This window comes from Opisthorchis viverrini, assembly GCF_000715545.1.
Source record: "Opisthorchis viverrini unplaced genomic scaffold opera_v5_273, whole genome shotgun sequence".
Taxonomy (NCBI): domain Eukaryota; kingdom Metazoa; phylum Platyhelminthes; class Trematoda; order Opisthorchiida; family Opisthorchiidae; genus Opisthorchis; species Opisthorchis viverrini.
The window spans coordinates 280,420-296,957 of record NW_008751925.1 but is presented as its reverse complement, the minus strand read 5'-3'; the positions used below and the strand labels follow the sequence as shown (position 1 = coordinate 296,957).

General features: G+C 43.7%; 1 protein-coding gene across 1 annotated transcript in view; it reads left to right on the top strand.

The window, feature by feature from the left end:
* T265_09307 (hypothetical protein) overlaps positions 1–11,173 on the top strand; it is a gene marked incomplete at both ends in the record, with an annotated part of 30,778 nt that extends 19,605 nt beyond the window's left edge. Inside the window, one exon of the mRNA XM_009175336.1 lies at positions 10,832–11,173. Coding sequence (XP_009173600.1) covers positions 10,832–11,021 — 190 coding nt within the window. The remainder of the gene's footprint in view (positions 1–10,831) is intronic.
* Positions 11,174–16,538: the final 5,365 nt, after the last annotated feature.

The window sequence follows — 16,538 nt, the reverse complement described above, 5'->3', positions numbered from 1 at the left end:
TTCGCTTTGCGTCGATTGAAAAATGGAATTCTGTTGCGGAATTCGCGGGGCCACTTTGTAACGCTTGCTTTTATTTGACCGACGAATGCTTGGAGGCAATGAATCTCGAGGAAGACTCGTTCGGGAGAAGATCTGTGTCCAGTTTTTGTAACTAAGATGCAGATTAGAGTTTTGCTTCCTTGTTCACTGGTCTGTAACCGGTCAGTTGGCATTTCCGAATAAATAACTCCGCAGCGAAGGCCTTCTTCCTTTCACCGATTCCGCCCTTTTTGGGGCTCGTCGGGTAGGCACAGTCCCCGGGTTTCCGTCAACTTTATGTTCTACTTGAAACCAAATTGCACGAAATTAGCGAATATACACTCATATGCAAACTAATTTGGTCTTTCGAGAGACTCACCTGGAACCCAGCTGAATCCCTCGTTTGTGATGTTGATCTAGTTTGAGAATTCTAGGCAATCGGCTATTCACGTTGAATTTGGTGGAACTAACAGCCTGCTTATAAGTTCGCCAAACTGCAGTCGTGTGATATCAGTGCAGCAGGAAATCTGGCTTTGGAACACCATCTATGGTTGCTGCTTAAGACCTGTACGAATCCCAAATTGGCGGTATTACTTTCCGAACAGTCTTGATGCTAGGTACACAGCCATGCAGAAGAAATTGGTCACCTTTGATTTGATTAATTTATCGAATTCACTGCGTGACCCAGACATGAAATGAAATGAAACCAACCTAGACGAAAGACGGAACAGCCATCTGGTCAGCAAACACAGATATGGTTATAGTCAGTAAGAATAGAATATCCCCTAGGCCTATAGAGCGTGTGCACATTGATGTTAGGCTACATCTAAGTGATCAGCCACGGCATCATAGGTGGCCGTGGATCGAGGATCTCTTCATCCTTGCAATTAGCAAGGTATTTTGTAAAACTGGGGTACTGTATGCGGGACTGTGCATCCTGAGTTCTAAAATGACGGAATGCCGGTGTGGAAAGCTGACTGGTTGCCGATAGGTAATGGTCCAAAAGCGTCGTTTAGCAGCAGCTGAATCAGTCGAGTTATGTAATACTTTGCAGTGAAATGCTACTGAAACAAACTTTGGACTTGTCTTGGTCATGTGGTACACACTGCCGATTCACTCTGGAAAGCTGACTGGTTGCCGATAGGTAATGGTCCAAAAGCGTCGTTTAGCAGCAGCTGAATCAGTCGAGTTATGTAATACTTTGCAGTGAAATGCTACTGAAACAAACTTTGGACTTGTCTTGGTCATGTGGTACACACTGCCAGACCGAATAACTCAACAAATTTCTAGGTTAGCTTGTGATTGTGGAAGTTTGCTTGTCTATCCATTTAGTTGTTTTGTGTTTTTCCTCGTTTATTCTAACTATCGAACCGATGTGCTCTACCCATTTTGACGATCAGCATTATTTAGACCGCTCGCTATGTGCTGAGCTGAAAACGAGATCTAAAAACAATCAACTTTTGACTTTGTGCTCTTGATAACGTTATTTTTTGTAATAATGACGCACAGGTTGAATGAGAGAGTGTTAGAGATGGTGAAAAAGTAGTGCGCCAAGTTCACAAGACTGCTACGAAACCTCGTTGATGGCACAAAGGAACAGAACGCTTTGATTGCAGGTATTGTCCAGACGCCCATTTTGGCAAACTGTTCAGATTGTAATACTGACAACTCATACTATTTTTGCGTCTGAGAGCTTCAGGATGTTCATACTAGCGGTCCCTGAAACATTTACTATGTCTACACTGCACCGGAATGTGTTGGGGCCTGCACTTCCAGGAGTGAAGAATGATTCTGCGATACTCCGTCGGCTGAAGTCGTACAGTATCATTATTTGTACTGGATATGTCATGTCTTCCGAGATTTTTACGGTTTTCAGAATGTTCAAATTTACCGGAAGTAGGTCATGCAGTAACATCATGAACAGTGACGTTGTACTATGTCATGGCCTGAACTTATTGTAGAAGTTAGTGCAACGGTCTGCCCCCCATCACAGTCAACCTCTTCTGAGAACAAACCGATTTCGATAAATTCATTCAGTTAACTCCTTCGGATATAAACGAGTCTGCAGAAGACATTTGTCCAGTAAGGCCGCTGATATAGCAAAGAACCAGAGGATTTCCAGTCAATCCACCCACTATCAATTGTACAAACAAAACTATTCAATTTCTCCTGTTGAGATTTTCTGCAAGGCATGAATCCCTTTCACACACAATCACCACCACCACCACAGAAAAGTACCGCTTCAAAGTACATTTAAGTCGAAATGGCACAGCGACAATTAGAGAGTAAAATAGTCAGTCAACAGCTGGGTTATGGGTCGTGATTTTTTCCCACACAACCTTAATAATTGTGCTGGGAATGCACATCGGCCAAGGTAGCCTGAGTGTTCCTATGATTGGACGATGTTCACCATCCCTCGTGTTTTTACCCACATCCCTATAAATAAATGAACGGAAAGTTTACCCCGAAGAATATTGTCTCTGTCTCCATCGTAGGCTTTCTGGAATAGAGTTACATCATGTTTGAGTAAGTTCCACTTCCTTTCCATTGTTCAAGAGTGATTTGTGGTGTCTACTGGGGTCCGCACTGCTATCAGTTGAAGAAATATTTAAACGTTAGTGTAAAACATCTAAGTAAATCAGACCGGACTAGAAAAACATTTGGCTTTTATCTCCAGATCAAGTTGGTGTTCAGCCATCGGTCATAAAGAATATCGCTCCTGAATCAGATTTGTTCAACCTGCATATAAGTTCAAAGAAACTCTCTATGCATACTAAAGCCAGTCTCTAAAAGTAATCTCAAAAATACCTGGATTACACAGGGGCTTGTCTTCGGAAGTCTCCTTTTGAGCGAGACGAAGGACGGTAAATTTCATCCTATGAGGCCCGAAGACCTATCTTAAAGGGAGTAGCTTTCCTACTACCCTCCGTTATCAATTTTACTCCTAGACGTAGAGGTGCAGTTTGGACGCTTTCCTAACAGCAAATACGGTTCATATGGTAATGTGTTGGTAGGTCGGGTTCATTAGTTGGTAACTGATCAGATGTCTGCTGATCTGATCGCCGAGCTTGGCGATTGATTTGGAAACATATATAGGATTTGATTCGGACTGCTTTTACCAGATAGTCGGATCAGTTGCCCAATCAGTTGCTAAGCTAAACTACGACAGAATAGTCCATCACTCTCTCTCTCTCTTGGGACAAACGCACCATTCCGGTAAAGTGGTCAGGATGAACACCCATATTGCGGAAGAGTATTGACTGATTTATGTGTGACAATCTATGTGAACCTTAACTCTAACCCCCAGCGCTTTCAGGAAAGTTATTTTCCATTTTCGCCATATAGCGCTTCGGAGTGAATTCCGAGCATCATAAAAATAAGACAGTGACTCAATGACTGTGATTTAAACAGATTAATAATAATTATTATAATATAATCGTTCAGCTGTAACACCCTTCCGGCGCGTAGCAACCATGCCACCCGCAGGAAGCATGAGGGCTGGGATACTGCCAGGTTGCCCAAGCCTAGACAGGGGAAGTCGAGAGGCAGAGGTCGGGTTCGAACCATGGACCTTCCGGTCAGTAAATTCGCGCTCTAACCACGTCGGCCATCTCGTCCCAATTTAAACAGAGTCCCATTTATCGAATCAGATGATTTGCGGCTGTTCCGGTTGTTCAAACTCCTTAAATTACCTACCATAAAGTTGGGAAAGAAAATTTCATGATAGAGGAAGTTTGGCTTATTGATAGTTTGTCACAACCCAGTGATCAGACGCAATTCAACAGAAGGATTTTCAATCTTTTCCTCAAGCCGAATCAATCTGTATAATGGATGAGGCTTGCGCAGATCGTTCACATCTTGGTCTCCTACAGTGCTGGAATTTTAGGAACAACCCATTCGAATTCGCTTTCAAGAAATAAGTTACTTGACCAAATAGTCAATTTTTATGAAACATGAGAACGAAGAAGATAGCGAACAAAGCTTGTTTTCTGTGATTGTTACTCTTGGCTGATACATCACAAATTTATATGGTAGCAGAAATCACGTGGAGAAGGTTAAGATCGGGGCTACATACACTTTACAGAAATAAAGATCAAAGGAAGGGGGGTTGGATGAGGGATAGGTTAATGGGTCACGGAATCAGGTAAGTGACGTCAATGTCAAACAGACTTGTGGGACCGGATGTTTCGTAGGCCAATTCAAGTTCACAGGTCGCACAAGTTTCTTTTGGATCCAGAAGTCGGATTCCAATCGCCTCTGCGATCGATAGTAGTCTGGATCGTACCAGTCGTGATCGGTTCAGAGGTACCCGATATTTGAGGGTGAAGGCTTGCTCCTTGTCCATGACATGACTGGTTTCGGCCGAATGTGATGCAATCGCGCTTGAGTATGGTTTCTGTTGACTAAATGGCGTCTCTCATGACCTCTTTTCGACCAAACTCAAAATTATCGTGATGTCATCTGGTGAGGTGGTCACATGAGGATCTGAGAAGGTTAGCATATAATTACTAGGCAATCGAATGATTTCTCCCCCCCCCCTAATTGGGCCCACAATACTTTTAGGATCACTTAATCTCATACGAACCAGACCAACGGCCGTTGAGCGCATGCCCTACGTTACGGCTCATGACTTATATCCAAACCATGGCATCAACTGTTGATGCGAGAACTTTATTTGCCAAGCTCACTAGATAGTGTCGGAAATGTGTACGAAGTAACTTGTTCGGGTCAACTTACTCCATATATATATATATATATATATATATNATTTTCCCGTTTCTAAAAGTAGTAGTGTTATAGTTACCCAACGTTTCCGGATCTTTAATATTCTCGCCCCCTTATCCAGTAGGAAGGTTTAGGAAAATGGGACAACATGGCTCTTTCAGGGAGTGAATAAAAGTTGAAAACTACCACGGTACTTGAGTTCGCACTTACCAGTGTATGCGTATATTCCATAAAGAGCATACGAGGTTCTGTTCAAGGTACGTGACCTTCGTGAACAGAGGTGTCCTTGCCTGCTACTTTAGACCACCAAATTATATCATATTCGGAATTTTAGAGGTTGTCCACAAAGCGACAAAAGTCTGTTCACAACTTGACGCGCGAAGCCTCATTTGGGTGATACTCAACCACTGTCACCTCGAGGAAATTTATAGGAATAAGGCAATCTATTCGAATGGAAACAAATAGCCCATCACAAAGGGACGGACAAAACGAATTGCTATCCAGTGGTCTGAGATGCGGGAGAAGCTGTATGGAGGCGGAACCCAGGCATTTTCGGAACTTGGAAAAATACAGTGGCAGTTGTCTTATATGGAGGAAGCGAAGAAACCTAGGTGGTTGTGGCAACCACCAACCCACCGCTACGCACACTGCGCTCCCACAATAACGCACTGATGATGTCGCCTCGATTGGTGATGAAACGTTTGCAATCAAATTGCCCAGATCAGCGAGCAAGCCAACGACCACTTTCGGAGATAATAAGTCGTGACGTGGAATTGTGACTGAATAAACCAAAAATATAGCTTCATCCAGATACCAGGAGTTAGGAAGATTTGAGAAGGCGAGAGGTCATGGTTAATGGCATCGTTCAAAAATTCGAAAGTCTGTTATTCATCCGCCCACTGTACCCAACAAGCGCAAGAACCCATGTTCAGATCAGTTGTAGTCCTGTGTGCCAACAAAGGCCCAAATGTATACAGGTTAGCGTGAACGAATTAAATGCAACATCTTAGAAGAATCTCTGAGAGATAGAAACGAAAATAGCAGTTATGAATTACTGAGGACAAATTCAAAATATTCGGTGATTGAACGAACCGTCTTGTCTGTTCGGTCAGTGGTAAGCACCACGGGAAACCCTGGTAATATGATGATCAGACAAAGACGAGTCATCCGAGAAGTACGTCTATGTTGCTTTCACACTGGTCGGGCCTGACAGTGACACTTTGGGAAAACACGAGAATTGGGTTGTGATTCGAATGAGCTCCTTTCTCCGACTGCTTTCTGAAAGTGGCGTGGAACACCTTCGAATAAGTTATTTAAGTAGTATGTGCTAAATAGTAACAAGAAAGTGACAGTTAATCGGTAATCAGGCAGTCAGATGCATGGATATGTTGGCACGGCCGTTATTCCGGAATATGTTTTACAGACATCAGCAGACTCTTTGATCAGGCTTTTCAGCATTCACTGATGTTGTGAGTAGGACTACAAACAAGCCGCTTCTAAATGTGGATACCATAAAACAAAACAAACCACTGATAGAGAATAGGGTATTCAAAACCACACCTATACATACTGGTCCGAGGCAAAAGAATTGGTCCAGGGCAAACATGTACATATTTGTCATTGAGCAATATTGATGCAGTGTATTTGAGGGTTGCCAGTTTATCCCAGAAGGTCTGTCGTTGTTGTCGTGATGAACACCGATTATGCCGCCATGGGTATCATTCCCGTTTCAGTTTCTTGAGTTTAGCTTACTGGCATTAGATTTGATTTTGGCATAACTACTTCAATGAATCCCGACGACATGCACTTACAACTGAGAGAAGTAAAATTTTTGTGGTGATTTCATCGTGTAAGTAAAGCCATCTATGCTGGAAAAGCCGAGAAGCACTGTACAGCTGTTTCATCCTTATTGGGAATCATCAGCAGTGCGCATCTCACCAAACTCCGAAGAGTTTCGAACCCGCGACCTCCCGGCTGAGTTTGACCCCTTAACCGTGCGGCCACGAGTGGCTGATCAGCAGTGTGATTAATCACACTCAGACCCAGATGGATAAAACGGGGAACTAAAATTTCGATTATCCGGATCCGGCCTTCAAAATAATTGCCCACCACATTCTTAGCAATCTGCACATGTGCTGTTACCGAAATAAAAGGAGATCATGACCACGTCCAATAAAATAGTGTTCCATAACGCAAATTCGGACAAATCACCCGCAATGGTGAACGAATGTTGGCCTATACCCCCCGATTACGGAGCCTAATGTCATTCAGTAAGTCACTAGAAAATGCAATAATGTGGCAGATTTATTTGGAAGTGGCATCTGATAAACCTGTGGATTACAACCGATAGTATTTGCTACATACTATGTACTTCCAAATTCTTTATTCTGAGCTATTCCACAAAAGGCCACCATAAATCTGCCTTCAATAATGACAATGAATCGACCTCTACGTCATCAAAAGTGTGTGAAAACCTTTGAAAACTGCAACAAATGCACCTCAAAGCACAAATTAGAACAGAAGGGAATTTCTTAGCCTAATATAAAGTTAAAACTGGTGATAATACGCTATTCACTTCCAGCTCCAAGTGCAAATGAGAAACACCAGAGACAAATTCGACCAAAATGGCAAGTCAATTTAACTAATAAAATAATGAAAGTTAGAAACGGTTTCAGCTCTAAGGTGAGAATCGTCCGCTTGTAGAACCCATTTAGCTCAACAATACATACATCTTTATCAGTATGTTATCTCAAAATTGACATTCATCTTACATTTTATCAGCTTTATCCCCATGTTCCACCTACTAACCAATAATAAAATGATCAGGCTGTTAGCCCTGGAAAAAAGCCCTCAGGAAGCATGGAATTACTAAAAAGGATTGTGATGTATCCCGCCCAAAAACGTAAAAAGCACATATACAATCCATTGGTGTAAGGACTCTCTATCACTTTTTCATCAATCACCCATCTTAGTGAAGTGAGAAGGTTTTCTGAGGTAAATAATAGAGGAGTTACTCATTAATGGTAAGTAGGCAGAAATGAGTGGCATTTTTACCTTGTTTCAAGAATGAAAACTAGAAGGACAGAATACTTGAAATTGACAATAATTTTATTCATTTTATTGCAAACAACTAGTGAGAAGATTCTAACCGCTCGGGCAGTTCCGTGAAACGCGAAGCAGTAACCCATGTGACATCAGACACATTCCGCTTCCAAATCGCTTGATTCGTTCAACCAGCTAAGCAGTCGACTTTAGTTATCTTGGACTACACTCACACACTAACGCAAGTATGCCTCCTGTATTATACATGGTGGAGTCCGGCCTGAATATGCGGTTAAATGTTGATGATCCCCGGGCCTATCTCATCATTTTTGGCTGTTCTTTACTGCAGCGACCACTCCATTGTTCCTTCAACCAAGTTCACTTAATTTGTTTGGTGCATCCGCACTAGCTAGATCACGGGTCACAAACACCCAAATCAGGTAACCTCCGTTCAACCTTGACCGATGACATATACACTGAAATTTTCCGTCCATTTTGTTTACTTGGCTACCACCTGCGTCACGTGTCACGCTTAGGACCTTCAAAAACATCAGATCGAGTTTAATTCACGTTTGTGCAACAATCAAACAAAAGTAGACACTCCTCTCCTCACATTACACACGATAAATAGGCATGCAACTCGGCTCAGTACACACGCGCGCTCCCAAACCTCAGGAAGTCAGCTGGATTCCAAAAGTCCACAGATCATTACAGAACACGCGTATTAGCTAACTGCCGAGAAAACAAGTCTCGCGTTTGGAAATTCAGTCAGGAACTCTCACCACTCGTCCTCAAACGATAACTCGCTGCTGACTTTATCCTGTTGTCGCATTATTATTTATTTATTTATTTAATTAATTAATTAATTTGTTTATTTATGTGTTTTATCACGGTGCACCTAAATATTGCAGGTATTTGTTAATGCTTAACACCTGATTACTAAGTTAATTATGTTACAACCGGAGCACTCACTATTGGTAAGCCCAACACAGCGTGCAGATGAACCAAACAAATCGAGCGAAGTTGGTTGAATGGACGATGGAGTGACCGCTGCATTACTGTATCGATAGGCCTCCCTGACTAGGGTAGTGATTTGAAGGTAAATTCATTGTTTTAGCTCTTTTGGGTGTGTTGTATCGTGGGTGGCCGTCTATTGATTACGTCTGCACTGAGCCTGCCAGACTACGCGATAAGGAGAAGACAGAGAACTCGCGGACATGGCTGTATTGTCAGGACAAAATATACAGAGCTTCTGCGTAAATATATAGGATGACTAAATGGCCAAATATGGTCATTCGCTTGTTCGCTCTGTACAGCCAGTGGCACTGTTCCGGTCGTGAGCACCTTCAGGCCCACTCGGCTGGTCGTGTGTTGCTAAGCCGTGTTTGGTGAGCTCCGCCAACGCACCTGCTTTCCGGACGTGTCGTACCGATGGTGACCTTGGGGATGCGTCACTCTCTGCACATGTATTTTCCCATGTCTGGGCGCATCCTTACCGTGTTCTGTAGCTAACGCATGTCCTGGGAAAGTTGTTCACTTAGAGTTCACTCAGATTCATATCCGGAAGGGGTGTACGATGTTGGTTGGACGCAAAAATGGCTGAACAGGTACTTCCCGGTGTTGGGTGGAATATTAATCATGCGACCGATCAACTTGTTAATTCAGACAGACTAAAGGAATGTGGAAAGCTTAACTGAAAACTCCCGTTTCTAGTGCCCCGAATTTGGGTGTGAAAACAACTACGTCCTCAACTAGCGGTCCTAGAAATTACATATCCAACAGAAGACCCCAATGTGCATGGTTTCTAGAAATTCCAATTGTGACGTAGACCGTTCTGTAATTCAAACGAATGACGCTCAAAATGTTCACGATCTAGTTAGGCTATCTCTACTTCGTTCTCGATAGCTTTCAACCTGGGCGTATCTGTCAGTCGACCTCTGCCAAGTGCGCGCACGGATTTCAGGGCTTCGGCTGCCGACGTTGTAGATCGAATTCAAGCACACTGCCGAACTTACTACCTCTAAGTAAATTGACTGCAGTCCGACAGGTTTTAACATCAGGCGGTAAGCCTGTTAAAACGTGGGATCACCAGAGTATTTTGTTAACCGATTTCATCTTAACACTGCAATGTATATAGTGATAGGTCAGGCCACTCATGAAACACAGAGAGGTCATCGACATACTACCGTAAGAAGCAACTTGGAGAAGCATCACTCTTCCTTCAATCGCAGAAACCACATCACATGGTCAGGTATTGACTGAATGCTCCAGTGGCTATCTCTCATATCAAAGTTTCACCCGTCTTATGAAAATGTTCCCCCTCCCAGCCACTTAGAGATTGATTAGTGTTAGGAAACTTTGTGGTATTCAGTTTGGATTTCATCGTGTCAGTGAGGCCTCCATTTTTACACATCCTGATGAGTAAACTGTCATTGGATGTTGCTGGATGGCAAAGACAAAATCTAGTGAGAATGAGTTTGCTATTTCATTGTGAGACCACTTTTCTTGTAACAGGTGTTTTCTCATGTTGGGGACCCACTCCCCTCAATTCCGCTCTGAGAGGATGTCAGTTCACCAGTGGATTTTTTCATATTATGATCACAGTCCGCTACTCTATGGTCAGGTATTGACTGAATGCTCCAGTGGCTATCTCTCATATCAAAGTTTCACCCGTCTTATGAAAATGTTCCCCCTCCCAGCCACTTAGAGATTGATTAGTGTTAGGAAACTTTGTGGTATTCAGTTTGGATTTCATCGTGTCAGTGAGGCCTCCATTTTTACACATCCTGATGAGTAAACTGTCATTGGATGTTGCTGGATGGCAAAGACAAAATCTAGTGAGAATGAGTTTGCTATTTCATTGTGAGACCACTTTTCTTGTAACAGGTGTTTTCTCATGTTGGGGACCCACTCCCCTCAATTCCGCTCTGAGAGGATGTCAGTTCACTAGTGGATTTTCCATATTGTCATCACAGTCCGCTGGTCTGCCCCACAAACCGAGGCTGTCGTGAGTTAATCAGATTTCTTGCACATTCTACACTTCCAGCTTGGCGTACATCAAGGATCTACTGAAGACAGCGGACAAAAACAAGGACAACAAGCTCAGTAGGGAGGAAATGCGGGAATTTATTGAAACTTTAACTTGTCCGAAGCTCAAGGCAAAGTGCCAAGAGTTTTTGGAGAAGCAAACAGAGGAAGTTGATCTGGAAGAATTGGCTTCATGGCTCTGCCGTTAATCTATAGTTTGGAATTTCCTCCGTGACTTGCTTGTCGTCTTTAATGTTCCACAACACGGACCAGCGCTGACTGGTTCCCAATAGTTATAGGGATGCTCTGTTCCTATTAAATCCTCATTTCTAACTGATAGTTCGAATAAATGCTGCTGCAAATTTTTTAGATTTTCAAAATTACAGGGATCAAATTTTTGACGTTGATGACTGTTCCTTGATTAAAGCTATCGAATATGGCACTGACCGACCGACCAATCTATCCGTCAGCTCCTCTAAACTACTCTTGCGACAAGGCATGAAAGTCGTTTTCAGCAGTGCCGAGGAGGTACCCAAAACACAGCCCTCTTCTCCGAACGAACCTCTTTGAGTAGTGACCACTGAGTAAACCCAGCTAAACTGAGCAGCTTGCAACTGGTGTAAAGCCTGGGGAATGAGGACGACGGGTGAGCAGGAGTAGATGGTTCTAAAGCCATCGGCAAGCTCAACCGTTCGCTCGCAGTTGTCAACTCAAGTAGGTACAAGGGAATAGTTTAATCTCATGGTATACGCAGAAGAGTATCTGGTGATGTCTGGTCTATAGTTGTTAAATTAAAAATTGAATTGATATGCATCAGGACCATATGGCTGGCCAGCGCTAACTTCCATTTAGCTAGGTCAGTGTGGGGGCAGTGTCACCTCTAAAGACTTTGAAGGACTAAAAATCCGGAATCTGTGGAATGCTAGTATGGATTTTTACACCTGTGTAGGTAAAGTGCACACAAATAGAGTGTAATAGTGGGCGTTAAAACACCTCAGAATACATCTAAGTAGAGTACAATAGTGAGAATATTTAACGTGGCAGGTAAACTCGGTGGAAACGACATCCCAGCTCACTTACGGTTGAGACAATGGACTCAACTAAACAGTTGATATTGAAAGCATATACAAAATGTCCGCACGAGATGCCATATGCATCTGGCCTGTTAGCTGTAGCCATTTTTCAGCTTGGTCTACACGGCGATGCTTGCGCGAAATCAGTTCCATCACTTCTCTAGGCTCGACGCTTGGGAATATTCAGGGTAATAAGCCGAGGCATTGTTGCCCTAGATGGGAACGGCCAAGGACCTGAAGCCAGGATATAACCGCTGTACTTGGTTTCGTTCACAAGATGATAATTACTTGAAGTTACTTGCTGTACTGTCGCAGGCTTCGCACACCGACTTGGTTAGTCCGACACAAGTCACGTGACTCTGACTGGTGCACACGTTGTGGATTCCTACCTTATCCAACCTAAACCGCAAGTTCTAATTGACCCCATTTGTGTTCAACTTCTGCGCGTGTGTAACCGCAAAACTGCGCACAAATAAGGCCAAACTATGAAGCTGTTCCAACTTTCACTCGCTGAACGAATCTGCCTAAGAAAACGCACCCAAGGATGACAAATTAAACTGCATGGTTTCCTCGGATGCCATGCGGAATGAGAAATTAAAGCATTGAAACAGTGGTTGGACTCATCTATTGAAGAGATAAGAAACATGAGAAGGTTCCAGTGTGTGGTTGAGAATGCGTTTTTGACGGTTTGGTCTATTTACAGCTGGATGTCTCACGGTGTCAGCCAACGAAACAGTTCAAGCAACTTACCGACAGGGTTGCGAATGTCTAGTCGCCTTTTAAAAAGAACCACATACTGTTTTGAGCATCAGAACCAACCAGCTAGCATATATTCCACTTTCCTATCGTAACGGCCTTGGAGCTGTAGATGTTGTGCCTGATGCAGGACTGGATCTGCTCGCCATATCCGCCCCCACAACCGGTAAAATGGAATGATCGACTTATTAGGAGCGCTCGCAGGCGGGTGATATCAGCGTGAGGAGAAGACTAAGGACGTCCATTCGCTATTAGAGATTCGTCAGGAAAACCATCGTTTTCAAGAATGGTTATCGATTGAGTGCATCCCGTTTTTCGGAAAACCTGTCTGTCAAAATGGTTGATATGCTTTGCTTTCCTTATAGAGCACACTCGCCTCGATGACACAATGCCTAGACCGGAAACAGATCCTTGAATGATTTCTTCCCAACATCCATCACCGTAATTTTTACCTTTGAAGGTGAAGACACCTCACAATCATTGGTAACCAGTAGCCTCCGAAAAATGCGCTAGCACAGCGTTGTTGTGACCACTGACCAACTGACATAACCTTACTTCAGTTGTTAGATCTACTGCGACTGTCTGCAGTCAGGCTTTCGTTCCCTCATGGAAAACTCTGACATGGTTGAATTACGTAACACACGCACAGAAGGATTTACGTGGGACAATCTAGTTACTGCGTCGAACGCTTACCGCTGGTCTCAGTGCATTACTTTACTATGTTTTTTCTTCAACTGTATCTCTTCTAAGAGCAACCGCTGATGCTCAGGAAAGAATTGTCGGGGGATTCTGTGGTGCTAATTTTTACGAAATCTCAATTGCACAATGCAGACCTACGTAGCACTTTCCAATGAACTAAAGTGACGAATGTCAAAGACCATGATATCGTTTTGGCCTCTGATGGACTCACTAACCGGATATAGGTCAGGGTTCAACATAGCTCATTCGTTAAGGCAAGAACAGGTAAAAATCGTGGTTAGAACTCGACCTCAGCATCTAGCTTCTTCTATCCAGACAGCCTGACAGTATCTCAGCCCTTGTGCGTCTTTCGGACGGCATGACAACTAGGCTCCGAAAGGATGTTACAGATCAAAGATTTTGAAAGCGCAGTGTATCGAATCGCCTTATTGTCCTGAGTACTTTAAAACCTGTACACCCTACAAAGGAAGAGCCTGGGTGATTGAAAGACTTCACTTCCAGTACATTCACAGGCCACTGCAGATCACAATGAAGAGAAGCATGTCGAACATCAACGGGGACAAGAGAACAGATGTTAACAGAGGCGCGTTAGCTGTTGTCATGTTTCGAAAAGTGGGGTGTCTGCATTAGGCCTTCACATGTTTGTCACTGAATCTTATTTGCTCCAGTCTAGTTCAACAGCAGCGCCAAACATGCACAAGCGGAGACTGGTTGAAACACTGTTCCGCGGAACTATTCCAAGCAGATCAGCATACGCTGTGTTATCTCAAGCCAAGAAAAATCTTGAAAGCAAGAATTTCATCAAATTTGGAATGGCTGAATTATCTGTGAAGCCATTGCTTGAGGTGGCCAAATGCATCTGTTAATGAAGCACTGAATCAGCTGAACTCCACTGGGGATTAGCAAGAGGAAGATACTGCGCCTATCCCAGATGTATGAGCCACATTTAAATCTTTATACGAGCCGTGGTTATAACCTTGACCGTACAGCAATAAAACACAGGAAGGTCGACGTGCACCAAATGACAAATCCACAGATGCTGGTCACAAGAATAAGCGGACAAAGAATGACCCGTCGACGTGCTACTGAGATGCTCGTCCGCAGACATCGAGTAGGCAGACAACATAGGTCTTCTTGGATCTCACACCATGGAACTACAAACAATATTCAATAAGTTGAATAACTCTGTTGGAAAGTGTTTGGGACTCTGCCTCACGGTCTAACATGCGTTTCACACCTGCGAAGTGTGAAGGTCTACTGCAGAGTAGGGTGGGCTCGAACCCTAGCCTCATGCTCGCGGATGAACCAATTGAGATAGTAGACAAATTTGTCTATCTGGGCAGCTGCATCAGTCCAGGTTGTCTCCCTTCGGATTGGGGAGGCTAGAGTAGCTTTTGAGCCTGCATCACCTGTGGCGTAGACATGACTCCAGCTAGTCTGTCGAAAGTCGAGTTTACAATGCTGCGGTGGGCCGCTACGCGCTGAGGAAGTTAAAAGACTTTCAGTGTTTGACCACGGATGATTTCGGAGCACCTCCGGAGTCTGTTGGGAACATCGGATCATTGATCCTGAAATACCCCGAATAGTATTGAGAAAAAATAACTCACCCACGATATATGAACTGACCATAATTCAAGGGTTGCTCTGGCTTGGCCACGTGCTGCGTCGCCAGTCGGCCGAGTTTCTCGAAACTTCTTTTTGTAGAACTGCCCGAAGGGTGGAAACGCTTAAGAGGATGTCAAACAAAGACTTGGCAGAGAAGTGTGAAAACCGTTACCAACAAATTTCTCCCATCGACGCGAACAAAAATGGCAACTAGAATCACTCATACAGCAAGCACGCAGTTCTTGCAGCTGCTGATGATGACCAAGTCTAGTCGATGTCGACCACCTAATTATCTCAGATGCGCTGAGCATCATCAAGAAATAGCACCCATGTGGGCGGTAGAACATAGGGCTTGGTGGAGCACAAGACACCAATTGCGGTGTTCCGTACTTCGCTGAAATGAGTACACTGCAAGCTGGCAAACCAAGTTATTGCCTCATTTGTGCCCTCTAACTGGTGAAAAATCCTCGTTGACGATCCACGCACATCTGCGACAATTCGCATTAAAGTGGATACACCCGAAGGGTACAAGAATGTCATCCGAAAAACCTTTCACGTCAGCGAAACGGTCGGTAATCCTGTGAATTTACGCAACCAGACGCTAGAGATCTGGTCGTTAAAACAATCAAATGTACCCACAGCCCAAGTGAACGATAAATCAGTGTCCTCATTGAAATCCCGGCATCAACTCGCAACGAAATTTCTACTCCACATCAGCGTTTGATGAGTTACACTCATGTGACGAACTGCGAAACCTTCTGGCTACAATGAGTTTTTGTCGGAATTAGCACATCGCCACCATCATCCGACAGTTCCGAATGTAATAACCTCGATAAGCTGCCCGGGATTAATAACTCAAAGCCAGAAACTGACACAAATGGATTTGCTTTCTGCGAGTTGAGGGTTCATACTCGATATTCTCATGCTGTTCTTGCCAGTTTCGTTTGTCTTCGGTCTTGTGCCGACGTTGTCTAAAACATTTGTCAGCAATATTCACTGGACAGCATAACATCTTTGAAGGTACATTGAAGTGTACACTGTAAACGATCAGTTTCCATTCAGGTCACGAGGTGTGCTTGTCATTTAACAACTACACAATCTGGCGAAAAACCACACGACAGACTCACTACTCCAAAATAGCGCAGTAAATTGTGATGAACAAGCACGTATGCCCAGTTTGCTTGTCGAATAATCGAACCCCATTGATTACGGCGCCTGGCGAAAAACCACACGACAGACTCACTACTCCAAAATAGCGCAGTAAATTGTGATGAACAAGCACGTATGCCCAGTTTGCTTGTCGAATAATCGAACCCCATTGCATGATTACAGCGCTCATCAGTTCATGTCCGCCAGGTTAGTTGCGTAAAGACTCTAGAAGATCTATTGGGTCTAACATACAGGCAGAACAAGAATAAAACAGGTCTTCTGCTAGCCTCATCCCCCCCACGCCCCAAGTTTCCTCTTATTGACGTAAAACGTGTCTTGGGCTCGTGGCAGTCAGGTGCCTAATTAGCCAAGTACTACACACCACTAAAGGATATTCGCTAATCATGTTAATATAAACTGTAGTCAGTTGATAGCTCATGGGAT